The sequence below is a fragment of the Melanostigma gelatinosum genome (assembly GCF_949748355.1).
Source record: "Melanostigma gelatinosum genome assembly, chromosome: 21".
In the NCBI taxonomy this organism is placed as follows: Eukaryota; Metazoa; Chordata; class Actinopteri; order Perciformes; family Zoarcidae; genus Melanostigma; species Melanostigma gelatinosum.
In genome coordinates, this window is record NC_136654.1 from 4,320,705 (window position 1) to 4,338,566 (window position 17,862).

The 17,862-nt window shown below is 45.9% G+C and overlaps 3 protein-coding genes across 3 annotated transcripts; all 3 read right to left on the reverse strand.

Annotated features, from left to right (window-relative positions):
- Positions 1-531: 531 nt before the first annotated feature.
- cbx7b (chromobox homolog 7b) lies at positions 532-6,199 on the reverse strand (the record flags this gene model as incomplete). Its single annotated transcript, XM_079293962.1, has 8 exons — positions 6,025-6,199; positions 4,321-4,364; positions 4,095-4,160; positions 3,701-3,767; positions 3,157-3,523; positions 2,388-2,580; positions 2,158-2,261; positions 532-647 (listed from the first exon to the last, which is right to left on the reverse strand). The coding sequence occupies exons 1-8, from the start codon at positions 6,091-6,093 to the stop codon at positions 532-534; spliced, it is 1,026 nt and encodes a 341-aa protein (XP_079150088.1). The 5' UTR covers positions 6,094-6,199.
- A 912-nt stretch (positions 6,200-7,111) lies between these two features.
- Positions 7,112-12,228, reverse strand: josd1 (Josephin domain containing 1; the record flags this gene model as incomplete). The annotated part of the gene is made up of 4 exons (XM_079293432.1): positions 7,112-9,486; positions 10,486-10,680; positions 11,645-11,773; positions 11,873-12,228. 4 exons carry the CDS (start codon positions 12,226-12,228, stop codon positions 9,387-9,389), a joined length of 780 nt encoding a protein of 259 aa, XP_079149558.1. The 3' UTR covers positions 7,112-9,386.
- Positions 12,229-15,249: 3,021 nt separating this feature from the next.
- LOC306795282 (GTPase IMAP family member 4-like) lies at positions 15,250-17,534 on the reverse strand (the record flags this gene model as incomplete). Its single annotated transcript, XM_079293749.1, has 6 exons — positions 17,422-17,534; positions 16,816-16,893; positions 16,483-16,533; positions 16,323-16,373; positions 16,164-16,214; positions 15,250-15,986 (listed from the first exon to the last, which is right to left on the reverse strand). The coding sequence occupies exons 1-6, from the start codon at positions 17,459-17,461 to the stop codon at positions 15,250-15,252; spliced, it is 1,008 nt and encodes a 335-aa protein (XP_079149875.1). The 5' UTR covers positions 17,462-17,534.
- Positions 17,535-17,862: the final 328 nt, after the last annotated feature.

A 17,862-nucleotide genomic window follows, 5' to 3' on the forward strand; every position in this document is an offset into this window, starting at 1 on the left:
TACACACAGTGACACTTGTTGGACTGGAGCAGGTAATGCGCAGGTTAACGTCTCGGTAAAGTGCGAGGTCCTTCGCTCGGTGAAGCGGCACAAGCGACCACATTAGGCGCCGTCCGATATCCCGGTGCTTGTTCTGTCTCGGTTATCACAAACCGTATTAAAAAAAAGACTATTCTGCTCAGTCGTCTGCGTGACAAATACACAAGTACCGTTAAAGAATAAATATACATTCAGGTCAATGTAGAAAAATAACGACAAAATAAAATACATGTACTGTCCCCTCCATCTTCTTCCCCTGTAAAGTCTGCTCATATTTCAAGTCTTAATAGCATCAGTGCAGAGCATTCAGACATAACAGAGACCAAACAAGCTGGGGGAGTAACAGTGAATGTGTGTGTGTAAAGGAGAGAGAGAGAGAGAGAGAGAGAGAGAGAGAGAGAGAGAGAGAGAGAGAGAGAGAGAGAGAGAGGGAGAGAGAGGGAGACATTAGCCCTAAAAGCTCCACAGACAAAACGACGAAATTATGCAACTTCAGGCACTTCCGTTCCCTGCAGCTTCATTGTCACGCGGAGACAGTTTGGAGATCACGAGACGCTGACCCGTCGTCCTCAGCGCGGCGTAAACAACTTTGGGGACCAATGGGACGCCTTCAGGAGATTCAACGGACACGACACATCACATCAGCTCCTGTGTCCACTGGGCAGGAAGCCAGCAGGGTTAGACCGACGCTCCGGGTTCAGAGCTGGGCTTTTATGGATTAAAAATCTTTTGATGTTGGTCTTTTCAGAGTTTATCAAAGGCCACAGTCACATGAGATAAGTCTGTAAAGGTGAAAATGTTTCCCTTTCAATTGATGTAATTTGTATGATTTATTTAAATGATTATTTAAATGTTAATCTGGTCTTTACGCACATTAGTCAATTTCCCGTGTTTTCGACCATTAACGACAATTTGCATATACTTCATGAATTTCATACTTTCCAGGCCGCAACAGGTTTCTGTTCTCCGTTGTCATGAAAAAGTAGATTTTAAAATGTCTGATATCTCATTTTTATCTCAATATATTGGTCTGTCTGTCATCATAATCTATTAGTATATTATCCTTTTACTTGATTCTCATGCCACAATAACTTGAGATATGTAACATCGCCCAGTGAACATTCACTTGCTGCGTCTCTTTTAGCCCACCTTACATAATCAAATGATAATTCAGTGCTATGAGGGGACTGTTTGGCAGTCCTTGTCGGTGCATTCAAGTGTCTCTGGGAACATCCCATGCTTAGAGCAGTGGTTCTTGACTGTTGTCTATTTGTCAGCCCTTAATGGATACGTTCACATGTAACATAACCTCTTCTCAGATCTCAGGATCTCTTAGTTGCCAGTATGAACAGGAAGAATGATTACGTTGACACATCGTTAGCTGTGATAGGTTGCCATCGAGTTAACGGGAAGGTAGGAAATCAATGATATTGATGTATTGATATCTTTTATCAGACAGCGTGTGATTTACCGCGTCGGTCAAACTCTACAAACAGGCTCCTGATGGACACACAGACCCTCATGATGTACAGCAAATACAGTGCAATTCCATAGTACATTATCTTATCAAGTCACATCTAGTTTCTTGATTGTGGTGCGAGTCACTACTTGTATATTGTACGTTGTGAGATGCTGAGTCTACAGGTAAACGGAGAAAACTACAGGCCGTCTCTGCGTTGATATATCTGCACTGGAGGAGAAAGGCATGCAGGCGGATCAAATCATCTCCCAAAAAGGATTGTTTTTGAAACGCATACAAGACTAAGTCACGTGTCGTACGGCAGTAACAGTCTATGTCTTCACAGGTTACAGGTACAGCACTGCTCGTTAGTCTGTTTCAAAATGTCAAATGTTTTTTTGAGGAAGGAAATGCATCAGACACATGTTTGTGAGACCTCAAGAAACTGATTGTTAAGAAGCAAACTGTACGGGGTACCTTTAAGGTGGAAAGGTTAAGACCCATGACATATGAAAAGATCATATACCGGTCACATTTGCACATTTAAACCAATATTAACAAATCACTTAACTCAGCTACTTTGTCACATTTTCAACAGTTGGACAGTGGAAGATTTTAGCGGCCTTCAGCTCGCCCGAGTACTGCTAACTGGAACTGACTCTCAGCCAAAGTGGACAGCCTAACCTGCATCGGGCAGTCATATGTGAGCCACAGCTCCACGTACGTCCAGGTGACTGTGCATGTAAACGTACCACCGGCCAGGCTGGAAGTAGCAGGAACAAGGGGAAGAATAGGCTGAGAGGGAATAAAGACACCAACCCTGTCCACATCAACCGGTGCCTCCCCTCCCCCCACCCAACCCATTCACACGTTACACATCAGACCTTACTGGCCCCAGTCTCTGAAGAAGCCCTTGGGCACCCTCGACTCTCGGAAGGTCACCGTGAGGGAGTTGAGGGTGACGTCTGTGACCGTCACCTCCCCCGGGCCAAGGACGGGCCTCCAGACGTCGTCCGGCTTCTCCGACGCGGTGACCCCGCCCGGTCCGACGGCGGAGCTCCACCCGTCTGTCCTCTCCTGTCCTGGGTGAGACAGGAACACAGAGAGAGGAAGACGGAGGGCAGATAGAGCGATTGCACCGAGCCTATCTCTCGTGTGTGTGTGCTGTGATTGAGTCAACCTGCCTGGATGCTCTCTGCTCTGAAAGACGTTATGTACTGACAGAGGGCAGACGTTTGGCTGCAGGGACAGACGGCTCTGAGGAGCGTCACATTCTCCACTCCACGCCGTCATTGTGGGACGATTTAGTGACGTCTCACCTTTGAAATCATTCAAATGTATTTTACTACTGTCTTGTAACACAATTAATTTATTCAAAGGGTTACAAAGGGTGTCAAACTTTCAAGCAAATGGATGTTACATTACGGGACGGACTGCAGAGCCTATCGGCTTGACATCGAGATGCACAACAGAGACTTCAAATACACAATCTTGAGTGAGTCTACGGTTTCTCTTTAATCAGCTCAGGATGGAGGAAGTTCCGTGTTTTTGGTTGCGTGCCCGGTGGAAGAAAAGCCTGTGCACGGCCGTGCCTACACGCAGTAAAGTGGGTCGTGACGGTGATTAGAGTCCACTGGCTGACCGACTGACACACTTACCATTTAAAGGAACTCCGCTCTTCTCTGTCGTCTCCTTTAGAACCTCCTCTTTCTCCTCCTCCTCCTCTCCATCCTCTCCACTTTCTACATTGTCCTCCTCCTCCTCTTCTTCCTCCTCTCCCCGGCCTTCCCAGTCCTCCTGCGTGGGACTCGGAGGGTTCGAGTCCAGGCACGTGTACGGCGACCTCCTGGGTTCGCTCTCTCGACGGGCCAGTCGCGGGTCCTGCCCGCAGGCGCTGCACGGCTCATCCTGATCCTCGTCCTGGTCCTCGGGGAGCAGGGAGCGCGTCAGGGAGAGACGCAGGCGGGGCGGAGGCTGCTCCGGAGTCTTGTGAGCGCTGCGGAGATCCATGGTGTAGACAGTGTCCTGAGAGAGAGGAAATGTGAAAATGTAAACCGAATGATTTCAGGAACACTCTGCACCGGTTATAGAGGAGCATAACCACTGGACGAGGCCAACAAAGTAACAGGAAAGGCAAACCTACTTAAAAGTAATGTATTGAGTAACGTAGATTGGACAAAACTTTCACTCTCTAAACTTCACCTGCAGAATGAGTCTTTTGGTCTTGGATCCTTTTCTCCGGTGGCCCAGAGTTCTCTCTCTCTGCTCTCTAAAAAAACAAAAGACCAGCACACTGTTAAAAAGCGGCGGACGGCAAAGTGACACTTTTCTTTTTTGCAGTCCCACAACAGTGCCCTATGGAGTTTCTGACCACTAGTAGCACCATGGAGCAGTGTTTCACTGATCCACAGGTGAGTTTAACATGACAAAAACCACGACAATGCACCAGCACAGGCAGAGAAGAAGACTGCTAGCGGGTGAACACTGACGTCAACAACGCAGGTTTATCAGTTCAAATGTTTGCGTCAAAACAATCGAACAGCCTCAAGCTGCGTCTTGTCATCAGGCAGGTGTTACGGGTGGAGTGGAGCCTTACCTCTCTTCGTAGGCCTGCACCAGGCGCTGGTCCAGGATGTGCTCCTCGGGTTCCCATGTGCTGTACCTGCGACAGGTTACACAACATGTGCGTGGTCCATTAATGCCGTATGGTTGAATAACGATTGGTTAGCATTTTGGTACCAACCTGAACATATAATGACATTTATTGTGACACAGCTGTCCTGTTATATACTCCGCCCATCCTTCGGAGTAAGTTGACTTACTTTGGAGGCCACCCTTTCCACTTCAACAGATACTCCACATTCCCCTGTGAAGACACAACGTTTGTGAGTGGTATCAGCCAAGAAGTTCATTTTACAAATGACGTCACAGAATATATTGTAGCTGTGTTTCTTCTTAATCAGCTACTGGAGCTGCTTCAATCAACACGCCTGCGAGACCACGTGTGATGTCTCAGACGCCACAGATCAGAGGCTGATGAGGGTATTCAGGCTGTAACTGCTCCAGCATTGATTTGGATTCCATTGGTGCTTCTTGTTGATGATGAGCCCGAGGGTGCGGATGTTTGCTCGTTTCCTGTTAAACCCTCGTTAAACCCAAAGCAGGTTACGGCTCTCGCCCCTACGGACGCTTCCATCGTGCCGGACGACAATGATTACTTGCTGAAGGTCACATTTTGTCCTCCACCTTCTCATCAATCTGATGTCTGTATTCCATCATAGTCTTGCTGTTGATTGGAGGAAGTTCCCATGCCATCAGACAACATCCTTACTTAACAGATAATGTGAAACGTCCCGTGTGTTGTCCCTGTAGCCAAGCGAACTCAGAGTTAGTCATCCTCGGTGACATCATCCGATAATAACTTCCGAGCTCTCAAAGGTGTCCTCAGCGGGTGAAGTCACCACTTTTCCCGACTTCCTTTTACTCACCCCGCTCCCCCTTTTTACAGTAAAAAAGGGCTTAAAATGAAGTGGCCATATCCTCCATAAGCAATCTAGTTTGACCTGTAAAGCATGTAAATATCCTGCTGTTTTGGGCTCATTAAATAGTGGTCATATGGCGCCTTTAACAGAAATATTAGGGTATAACCCAATACTCGATCTGACACTTTTACAGTTAGCAGCAACATGAATAGACGTGTTTGAGATGTGGATGGACCGATATAGTCCACTGTGTACTACAAGTGGTTTTAACACTGGCCCTATGTATACTCTGTCTCTATAAACGTTCACTTACTCTCTATACTGAACATCAAACCATTTATATAGACAAATGAAATAGATGTTCAAATTAGCTGTATCCTTTTACTCTACTCACGAAGAATATATATATGTACTTGTTTATTGAATACTTTTGTGTTTTGGATTTTCAATTTGGGCACAGTCTCTCTAAGCTTCTCATAGTCATCGGAAAACTCGAGTATCACATGGAGCATACTTCAAAATAAGAGTTCCTTCTTTTTTTTTAAATAATAAAGTATTTTGACCGCCTCAGCAAATTCAAACAGTTAACGTGAGATTATTCATAGCAGCAAACTTCCAGTAAACGGAGGAGTTTCAGGGGCCTCTCGTGCGCTCTTGGGCAACGATCATTCCTAGCTGCGCGCCTGCATCTGTCAACACCAGATGGTAACGCACACTCGACCCCAATTTGCAGGCAAACAGGCCCATAGTGAAGGGTGTTTGGTTAATAACACCATCATCATCTCTGCGTATTTATCCAAACACGTGGCATTTTAAAGCCGTGGTGCAATGACAACACTCTCAACGTTACATTGAAGGAACATCCCCCTTTTACGCAGCCTGCAATTAGATAACCAGATTAGTCGCGCAATTCTGTTCCTTTAATCTCTCAAGGTTTCATTAGCATACAAAGTAGCATCCTTTGCTCCCTAAAAAACTAAAATATGTCTCCTACAAAATGCCAACAAAGGACTGATCCATGTTGGCAACATTTAAAAAGGTTACCTTCTTAACTCTTTTCTTGACGATGGACTCCACGGCAAACACTTGCTCTCCAATCGCAGACAGCTCCATCTCCGTGCGCGCCGCGGTCCTTCGGCTCGTACCGTTCAAAGTAAACCGTCTTTCTCCTCCGCGAGCTGAGCAAACGTTCACGGTTGTGACAGCGGCCGCTCGTGTGTTTTCCCGACAGTTTTGAGGGCCCGTTTAACCGGAGCGGCTTCCTTCAGCTGCGTCTCTCCGCGCGTCCGGTGACTTTACAAAATCTGCGACACATCTGCACACAGCTTCGCTCGCGCGCGCGCGCGCGCCCGAATCCCGAAAGCGCGCGCCCCACCTTTTCCAACGAGTCCACGGCTCGCAACCAGCTGCCTAATAGGTCATAGAGTGTATGAATGGAAAATTAAAAAAATAATAATTCTACAATGTGAGCAAACTCCGTTACAAGTAAAGGTCTAGTAGTAGAAAGTCGACCGTATCAAAGCAGAATGGCACGTGTGACTGATGCAGTCCTATTGTTACATGCCATTATTAGATTGGTAACACTATGATAAATATGATGAATGAAAATGTAGCATTTCACTAGTAGTAGTTGAGGTGGAGCTTACTATTTGAGTCTATACTGTGTTTCCCAACCTAGAGGCCGGCCCCCTCCAATGGGTCACAAGATAAATACAAGGGGGAGATGATTTAAAGGGCATGCAATATGCCTCACAATTCAGAATTCACTATTCAGAATGAAACAGTTTCAAAAGTTTAGAAGAGAAATCGATCTTTGGTGGAAATGCGAACGTGTGGCAAGGGGCCCCAAACAGACATGTTTATTACATTTTGTATAGGGGCTCACAAGCCAAATATGTTGAAAACCACTTTATTTTTTATGCTTTTCGTGTTTTATTTTCCTCTGAAATATGTTAGAAAATAAATATACTCAAGTAAAAGTGCAAGAACCTCACAATTGTATCAGGGTGCTGAATTACTTTCCACTACTGACCAAAACAGGCTGAAGAAAAGGTGACATTCGGTCTGCTCAGGTGACCCTTTCAAAGCAAGTCATGACCCACTTAATACACCCACACTGTAGCTTATACATAAAGTGCCATGAAAAGCATTTTATTTCTATGCAAAAAAAAAAACACAAAACACACACAGTGACAATCAGGATTTCCTCAAGTAGGAGGGGCTGGATGGATTGTCATGGCAGAAACGGCACACATTGAATGTGATTGTGAGACACTCGTCATGATGCGATCGGGTCCAAAGTAACGACAGATGTTTCGATGCAGGCTCACTTGGATAGAATATGACATTAAAAAGGTCTACAGATTGGGCTGGAATCGAAGTGTGTCATTCCTAAATAAGACATGCACCATTGGAAAAAAAAAAACATCTGTATAAAATCATAGTATTTCAAACCTGTAAATAACGTAAAGCCCTTGGCTGCCAAAGTGAACAAATTCTACTCGATGAGCTTCAGCCGCTTCTCTTCTATATACGATAAAGTGGTGCTTTGGATTAAATCTCTTGAAATGGCATCAAACTGCACAGCTCCCCTCTTCACCTTTCAGGGGAACAAATCTTTTTTTCTTTTATGTAAACAAGTTAAGGCCAATATCGTCTTGAAGAGACAATACCTACAGTATCAACAGTTCCTCTTAAGCTGATCGATTTGAAAGCTACTAAATCTCTCGTCAGGCTCGTTTCAAAAACAATCAACCACAACACACCTCTTGGCTGGAGATGCGCTCACCAGCCAGCTCGGTGACTTTTCTTTCTCGACGGTATTCTCTACCCGAGGCACACTGCGCTCCATCTCCTCTTTCTCAAACTGGACAACTTCCGTTCGATCGGCCGACCGTCAAAACCTTCTCCTCGGACTGAAAGCTCACACGTTATGGACCCCTCGCTGACCGTCTGTGACGCCCTCTCAGAGGAGGAGGAGGCCTGCATCCGCTCAGCCCCTGTGCTACAGAGGGCTGCTGTGGTGGTGGCCCTTTGGACCAGTGTGAAGCCATTAAATATGAAATAAAAATGAATAAATATCATCATCCCCTATGGTGCATCCTTATTTTGTCTTCTTCAAATTAAACAATCTTTCTTTACATTGATATGACACTTTGCAACATTAACTCATATTAACTATTCAGATTATAATTGACAAGATAAACTGAAAACTGTTCTGGAGTTTTGGACCTTATCATAGAGTCCTTAGTCTGCTGATGAGGACCGTGTGATGCGGTCGAAAGCTCCGGAACAATCTAGTAAGTACACTTTGAGTTGAGACGGTTTTGTCGACTGTTTTTTTCCCAAAGTCCAAAAATGAACCGTCATGCTGGAGCTGAACTTGGTTAATACCAAGAACGGCCAATTCCTGTAATGTTTGATTCTGACAGCAGGTTTTCTTATCACCCTAATCTGATTGGTACATCATATAATGATACAGTATTATTCTACTCAGAGATGGTCGACGTTTGTTTTGCATTATTTCCTCGAGGACAAGCGCTCTTCATTACCACCAAGTAATTATTTGAACAACGACAAAAAAAGCTGGATGAATGATGCCGTTACTTTTTCCTTGAAATGAAACGGAGGCAAGCGTCCACTAGATGGAGTGCTCGGCCCGGCGTTGCATTGCTTCGTTGCATATAAAACTGTTGCACAGCCCCGGTACAGCATAGACTCACACTGTGCCACAATTTGGTAAGAGGGTGAAATACAAAGTTGGCAACGTGATAAATCACTGATTTAGTTTGACCTGTGATATGAAGAGGAGGCCGAGGAGTGAGATGGAGTCACACCAGGGGCAAGAAAGGGCACGCTTTGGTGAAAGTGAAGGACGGGACGGGACGGGGGGGTTCACGGAGACATTCACGACGCAAAGGGAGGGACAGAAACACGAAGACGCGTCGGTGACCATCATGACTGTAGCAGGGAGGACCACTGAGGGAGGCGGCAGATAAACACAGCATTGAGCTCCCACGACTTTGGAAACTTGAACAGTAAAAAAAAAAAAAAAATCAAAAATCAAAACCGACATTGAAAAATAGTCAATATGTATAAAAACAGAATAGCAGAAACGGAATACTAACGTCTTATAAGTCTTAACTGTGTTGATAGTAAAGGACTGTGATTCTCTGACTCTCCCTGTAAAGTGTTTGCTTCCATCATTGCTTTGCGTCCTCTCACATAAGAGTCCAGCAATGGCCGTGTAAACAAAACCCAAAAAGGTAGGGGGGAGGGGGGGGGGGGGGTATCTGCAACTGTGCATCCATGTGATTGGCTGTGCACCACTTTACTTCCTTCTCCTGTTCATTCTGTGACTGGCCCCCTGGGGCCCGGTTTGGCGCTACGATCGGCTGGTTGAACCCTCAGCCGTCGGACCGCCATGTTTGGTGGGCCTCCACTTCCTCCGAGACCACCAATAGGAGTTCACAGTTCTTCCCTCGCAGCTGCTGGCGTAGAAACTTCCTGCGTTGTGGTGAAAACAGGACAGCCACAGTTATGATGATGGAAAGGCAAACACTACAATACACAGCGTCACGATTCTAAAGCAGGGGTCTCAAACTCCCGGCCCGCGGGCCGAATCAGGCCCGCGAAGCCGCCAGCAAAAAAAACAAAAAAACTTTCTTTTTAAAGTTAGACTTGATAATAAAAATATCCCCATAGTCGAAATTATGAGATAGAAAGTCTAAGTTATGAGATAGAAAGTCATAACTATGATAGAAAGTCAAAATTATGAGATAGAAAGTCAAAATCATGAGATACTTAAACACAGTCATAGAAGCAGCTCTTTGGCTGGTTACTGTACATTTAACATGGAAATGTATTGTGAGTACATTGAAGACTACTTTAAACTGTGAATGCAGAGAGTTATTTAACAATATGTTACGAGTAGTGACATTTACAACCGGCCCTCTGTGGGCGACCATGATGCTGATGTGGCCCGGAGTGAAAATGAGTTTGAGACCCCTGTTCTAAAGGACAGACCTGCTTTAAAGCGGCATGTTCATTGTACGGCCACTAGGGGCAGCAGAAACACAGCATGAACATACAATCCCTTTCCAAAGCTGGTATGGCAAGCGTGTTGTGATGAATGTAAGACCAGTATTCACTCTACTTTTAGCTCTGTTTTGGTCTCCACAGACTCCTGGGGGAAATATCTGGCTCATCAGCTGTTAAATGCTCCACTGTGTTCACAAGCTAGTCGCTAACTTTGTCTGTTTGTCAGGCAGGTACTGCAGCACACAGCGGGTTTAATTAAGAGCGTCATGACTGAAAACAGCTGCCTGCCACTGCTGGGAACACCGTTAATGAGAACGCAGTTTTTCGGGGCTAAAAAAAAAACTAAACAATGAGCTAAAAGATGCCAAAACACTCCAGAGTATTGATTAGTGCAGCTTTAAAGAAAGAGTTTGATATCAGGAACATAGTCATAGCAGGAACACGTCAACACACGGCGTCCCTCACCTGAGCTCGTCCGGGTTGCCGATGGGTTGAGGGCTACGCAGCTTGGAGTCCAAGTTGTAGTAGACTCCGCCCACCTCTCGGACTCCTATCCAGTGCTGGCGCTTGAGCGGCAGCCGGAGAGGCCCCCAGCGCAGGTTGGATGGCACGTTCAGAATGAAGCCCGTCACGTTGGACAGCTCGATGCTGCCTACGTCCCTGGAGGGAAGAAAGGCAATTTATTGTAGTAGTGAATGCAGTGCGTTGGCCATGCAATTGCAATTCTTTATCCCGCACGACAGGTAGAAGCTTTCAATCCACTAAATGTTAACCAGACGGCCACAAATCTAAAGACGTAAAGGACTGACACACCTAGACTTCAGACAATGTCACAATCATGTTCCCAGTATAATGAAACTATATTGGAATATGGTGTTCCATAATATGTTGCAATCGATTTATTTTCCCTTCCTTAATCATCACGTAGGTCTACATTCTTACTCTTTGTCAGAATGACTGTATACGTGTGGCGTAACAAGCAAACGTGAATGTTGTGAAAAGGATCCCGTGAATTCGGCAGCTTGACGTATTCACACGGTTGTCGTTTGGAAGCCGATTCTGAAATCGTGACCGTCACGAGTGTCCCGTAAGCACTCGAATGCACCACAGGGAGGTCCCAGGTCACAGCTACATTACAAAGATAACTTATATCCAGAAAACATATCCTTACTGAATATTTACAATGACAAAAATGTAAAAGCTCGAATTACATGCTATAGGTGGAATCCCCACTGTCTGCATCGATCAGGGTCAGAGAGCAGCGTTGCTGTTTGGGTCACGACAGCGAAACAGGGATACGGCTTTCCTGACAACATTATTGTTTTACTGATAAAAGCCAGTCTGTTGTTACCAACGGTCACGTAAGGCTGTTAATGAGGGAAACGGGAATGCTGATATGACGGTCTCTTAGACTTTGTCAACTGACGGAATAGCTGACTAATCACAGAGATCATTCAGACCCGGCTGATTAAGAGGCTGGGGGGGGGGGGGGGGGGGAGGATTTCAGTAGGCGCTCTGTGTGTGTGCATGTGTATATATATATATATAAATAAATAATATCATTACTGTCCATCACCTACAATTCCCAATTCAGGAATAAAAACAGCAGAAAAGGAAGTTTTACCTTCTTTTATCCCACCAGACTGCCGCGAACCCTCGGGTCTGCAGGGCTGCCATGATAACGTTAACATCATAGTTCCCGTTTCCCAGCATGCTCTTCTTGTGAGGTGTCACCAGAGTGCCGGGGGAAAGCCTGCAACAAGTCGACAAGACAGATTTCCCAGATTATCCACAACGTTTCACGTGCACCGGCTAAACACAGTGACGCAGACTGGTGAGACGGCTTCCCCACCTCTGGTAGATCTCCTGCAGGGTGTCCCGACTGAAGGCCGTCCCGTCCTGGAAGACGTTGTTGAGCGCGTGCAGGGCGCACAGCTCCCTCCGCTGCTTCTCGTGATAAATGGCTGGAGGTGTCAGAGAGGGTTGAGGAGGCAGAGGAGGGGAGAGGGAGGAAGAGGAGGATGAGAGATCCTGCTGCTGCTGCTGAGAATCCATGGGATCCCTGCACCTCCTCTCCTCCGCTCCCACCACCACCTCCCCTCCTCCTCCTTTCTGCTTGCTGACCTTCCAGCGCATGCAGCCCAGCTCTTGCAGGCCGCCCCGGCCCTTACCCTTCCACTCGCCGGCTGGATACGGAGCGCTTCCCATCCCTGGACGATCACCACCGCCACCGCCACCTCCGCCACCACCACCTCCTCCTCCAGCTCCACCACTACCTCCACAACTACTGCCTTCAGGATGCTACATCAGCATCATGACAAGCATTGCCATAGCAACCTCTCAGCTGCTTGGAAGAGAGGAGCTTGTGTGTCTCTGTGTATGGTCGAGGGGGAGGAGGTGGTGGTGGTGGCGGAGGTGGTTGCAATGTAAATGAGACCTGCGGCTGTTTAACACCTGCTCTCTCTGGAGGATGGATGTGCAGAAAGGTCAACAAGGAGGGAGGGAGGGGCAGGGGTAGAAAGTGGAGCTCAAGATGGGATCGCCAGCAAACAAAGACACTCCAGATGCTCCCAATGAAAGATTACTCCTCCACCACCACCACAGCGGTGTGGTCAATCAAACTGCCGCTGCTCTCTGTGGGTTTCCACTTCCTCCATCTTCCGTGTGTGTGTGTGTGCGTTGACAGCTCTTTCCATCCAGTCACCAAGCCTATAGCCTCACACTTCTTTCCATGTCACCGGGCTGCTGACCGTGAGGTGTCACGTCCACTGGAACAGATACAACCAGGACCTGGTGCTGAAGGACAGAACTGACAGAAAGACAAGAGACAGAAGCTGCATTTTTACGATCTACTTTTGTGAATATATAATTTAATATTTCAACATAACTACGTACGGTGACTAATTCCCACCACAAGTTAGCACGAGCCCAAAAATGACATATTACTCAGTCTGAACAGCAGCTACAAAAAAACTTAACAAACCCCTAAAAGCAACGCTGAATTTGTTATTGATGGCGAGAGATAGTTGGGGGGTGACATTAAAAGCTTCTGCCATCTCCTCTTTGGTCAGCAGACCCCAAAATAAGAAGAGGGTAAACATTTCCAGGAGCCTGGACTGGATAGAGGAAGCAGCCTGTTCAGTAAGCTAGCACCAAAAAAATATGGCAACAGCTCCGAACAAAACAAGGACACACACACACACACACGTTAGAGAGCTCACGGTCCGTTAACGGTGATAGCGGCTGTTAATGCTCAGAAACCATACACGTACAGATGCAATTCATCCGCGGTAGTAACAGATATCTGGCGACAATCTTCTGGCTGCTCTACGTGACTGCTGAGTCCACAGCGAACACAACCACAACGCTTCCTTTTACGTCTTATAACTTCATTTTCTCCACGCGACCACTTACCTGGTCGCTTCCCGCCGGTGGTGTCACGGCTGGACTGTTATAAACCGGTGTATAAACTGGATATACTCTTTCCCGTTTCCCTGAAGGCAGTTCAGTCCTTTGTCTTTGCCAATCTTTCCCTAGTATAGCTCTCTCTCTCTCTCTCTCTCTCTCTCTCTCTCTCTCTCAGTCTGTCTCCGTCCGTGCAGACATGCGCAGTGGCGCCTCCCTGGCTCCATATTGCTGTCACCACCGCCGCCTGCGTCAGTAGACAGTGGAGCAGCAGTCCCTCCCCTGAGACGGCGAAGCCCCGTATTTTCCACTTTATCCTCCTCACCCATTGAGCGGACATGCTTAAAATATATCCGCTCAATAAGTTATGTTTGCAGCAGTGACGTGCATGTGTAACTTTTAGGTGAGTTGGTAGGTGTTAATGGCTTTAACATGATCAATTTGTAGAGCATTTTTATCCTCTTAGCTCAGTGTTTTGGACAACTCCTGCTAAACAGCCGGAGTTGTGTAACTGTTTATGGGGTTAATTCTGTGTTGTTGTTATGCAATCAAACGAGGTTTGAGAGTAAAACCTTCCACAGAGCAATCAAAAAAATAGATTTAATTGCAAAACTAAAAAGTGAAATCCATTTGTGATTAAAATATATATTAATACAAATCCAAAAGTTTTGTTTGCAATCTAAAAGTTTTGTCAGTGTTGAGCTGATTCTCGTAGGCGGGACCTACGCTTAAAAGTGTAAGAGCCGTCTCTATTGGCCCGTCTTGACTGGAATGACAGCTAGCAACATCCATTCTGCATTCATAATCACATACTTTACATTTTTTACTTTTATTACACACTGAAGCTGCCCTTATAAAGTACATACTGTAGCATGCAGTAAGCATTCAAATATAGGACATATTTCTTCCTCATAACATTGCACCTTGAACTTTGACCCTCTTGCTCATGGACGCTTGCATCAGGACTTACCAGGATGTCCAGGTGTCTTCGGCATACTGCATTTAACATACTATGTATTGGGACATACACAATCTTTTTCCTGTATACTAAATAGTATGGTGTATAGGTGTTTCAACCACTGTTATAACACTGCTTTGTTGAATTCTCAAAACTGATTCAAACAATCCGCTTTACGTAGTATACGTAGTACACACTGTGCTACATTGACAACACATACTTGCAACAAAGCGGTAATATTGACAATATGTTGTCAAAGTTAAAGTGATAGATTGATATCGTTATATCATACATCGACTTGTTACTGTCATCTGCTGACAATATGATGAAGATTTTTGTTTTTCAGTATTTTATATTTTGTTAGTTTTCTGGTCTAACTGCCGTTTCAGAGGCCTCTGGAGAAAGCACAGTACACATTCAACCAGCACTGCTGAACTCTAGTCCCAATGTGACTTCAGTTTATTTCCTCTGATCATCTTTAAAGTTTGATATCTCCGGTAAATTATTAAAGATAAGGGAGGGCCGAGCACTGGAGCAGAGTAAGAAAACATGAGGCGCAGGCCTTCGCAAAAGAATATACAGACATCGAAGAATTACAACACACCAAAATGGGAAAGAGAAGTGTGTATGGGCATGAAATCTAACCGAAAGAATCTGTGGCATGTTGAAAACCAAAAGGCGGCCAAAGGTAGTAAATTTATTTGGACAGTGGTAAACCAGCAGAGTGACAAATATACCCCAGGCAAAGAATCGCCCTTACACTTAAAGTCAAAATTGCATGCACTTGAGTGAATCCTGCCCCGACAACTCGGTCCCACACACACACATGCACACCAACTACCCCCCCCCCCCCCAACCCCTCTCATTTACATGTGTCCCAGTTTTCCAGCCAGTACGGAGCCCATGTCAGCTAGCAGCTCCTCCCTGATGCGGTCCTCCCTCCTCTGCAGCTCGTGGACGAAATGTCCCCTGTTCATCTCCGTCACCCGCCCCACCAGCTGCCTGCGCATCACGCTCTTTGCCTCTGGGGGGCAGTCTGGCCCGTTGTCCACCAGCTCTGGCTTCTGGTCGCATGGAGACAGAGCCCTCTCCAGACCCTCTCCGGAGTCCCTCACATCCAGCTTCTGATCTACCGTACGCCTTTGACCCAGGCGGTCTACGTGGGTGAGTACTGGTATGATGTGCGTCGCGACCCCGTCTCCAAACAGCTCAAGGGTGGATTGGATGGCCTGAGTCAGATCCTGGTCGATCCCCGTGCTGGAGCCCCCAGCTGGTATCACCAGCAGGAAGGCATGTGGTCCAGGACTTGAAAGCTGAAGGCTCCTCAGAGCTTCCCTGGCTCTCTTGTTGTTCCCCAATGACGGCCCCAAAAGATCTGGGGTGTCGATCACTATAACCTCTCTCCCACCCATGACTGTCCATCTCTTGGTGCTCTCCATCAGGGGACCCATGGGTGCCGTTTTCTCACTGTTGCCCAACAAAGAATCGGCCAGGGAGGTCCGCCCTCCACCCGTGGGCCCCAGGAGGATCAGCCTCAGGCCTGGGTTGTTGGCGCTGCTGGTCTGATCCATCTGTGACTCCAGTGCTCCGTCTCCGGATGATCCTGCAGAGGCGACAGGTTTTCATTCGACAAACGATAAAAGATGAGATTGAGTGAGCAGGTTTTATGTTTTAAATATCTCACATTCAACACAACAAACAAGAAACATCCCCTGACCTGTTTACCTACACTTAAAAAGCACTCAATGAAGAGTACACAACGTCAAAAAGAAACACTCACTTCCGACAAACCGCCAAATTCGAGATAGCCATTTACACAGGCGCTGGATTCCTGAGACGCGAGACATCAATAGAAAAGTTAGCACATGACTTTAGGTGACATGTGACACATTCTTTTTTTTAACCTGTGGGTCAGAAATGAGGGATGTACATGTCGTACCACGAAGGGTTCCCACTAGGCGGCCCACCCAGCTCCAAAGAGCTGACAGACCTGAGGGAGAACGCACATTAATTATCTGGTGTTTTTATGTCACATCGTACACAAACATGACTGTGAGGGGGAAGACAAAGTGACCTCTGACCTCTGATACATCACTCACCAGTTAGGGAGCAGAACAGACGAATTGGCCATCGGATCAGAGCCGGGAGTGCTGCAGGGAAAACAGACTGCTATCAGTATCAGTGTTACAGCAGATCATTGATTCATTGTTGGTTTTGGTCTTCTGTCTCCTGCTGACCATGTGATACATATAGAGTATCACCTGCTTTATCCTTTACAGATGTTTGTTTTTGATCATTTAAAGAATGTGCACAGCAGGCCTGATGCAAATCTCTGGGGAGGACAGGTCAATCAATCTGAGAAACCTGCTGGCTTGTATGTCAGGGGGACCTTGTGAAATGAATGTGATGTTGTGTGTCGGTGAGTGACTGACTCTGTGAGAATCTGTAGAGGAGATACCCCACCACAGTAAAAGCTCCCATCTGGGCACTGTTGCTGCTCATCCACCAGCCTAAACAAGAGAGGGAGCGGGAGGAAGGCATGGCATTAGTATTGCAATGTTGCACACAATTTGTCATGGGGTTTACCTTTCACCCAAGTGGGAAATCCAGGATGAAATACTTTAAAATCCCAGGAAAACCATATTGTTTAATTCAGGGTTTTGTGTGCGTGTGTCTTGAGATGTGAGCTTTCTATTCATTTCAATCTTCACTCACATGACCACTGAAAGCGGGAAACTTTAGCACAGTTTTAATTTTCTCAACTTGTCATAACTGCAAAAGTTAGGCGCTCTTGATTTCTTATATGTAATTATTTACTGCTACCGTGACGCTATAGAGTACATACCACCACGCAACCATGAAGACACAATATTACAATGAGATTAAAATAAGTTAATTAACCGAGTAATGGACAGTTCATTAAGTGTCTATTTAAAATGTACTTTCATACAATGGAAGTTAAAATACAAATAACACTATAATAAATCTATAATGTCTTTTAAAAGCATGTTTGATGATTTTCTAAATGTGCATCTCACCTGTAACAGCATCCTCAGACGTGTCACATTTACACTCCATTTCTGTGCAGTTGACAGACTTTCAGTCCGTGTCAAGGTACGAGAATATGTGATAGCACTTCTGCCCAGAACTGTCAGTATAAAAGCACGAAAGGATTAACTCAACACCCGGGCTAACAAACGCAATCATACAACAACTCAAAATAAAACCAGGAACAATATCAGGATTCAAATCTATTACTACGGCAAAAGTAAAGAGCCTCAATATCATTTCAAAATCAACCTAAAGGCTCTGTAGTCGGTTGTATGTTAACATGTATACAGAGTTTCAGGACAGGGTAAACCAAAACAGAAAACCTACACAGGAAAACTGCACATAAACAATATAATGTAGTTTAAATGTCTATTTAAACCCACAGCAATGGCAATATGTCACTAAAACTCCATTACATGCGGCGTAGT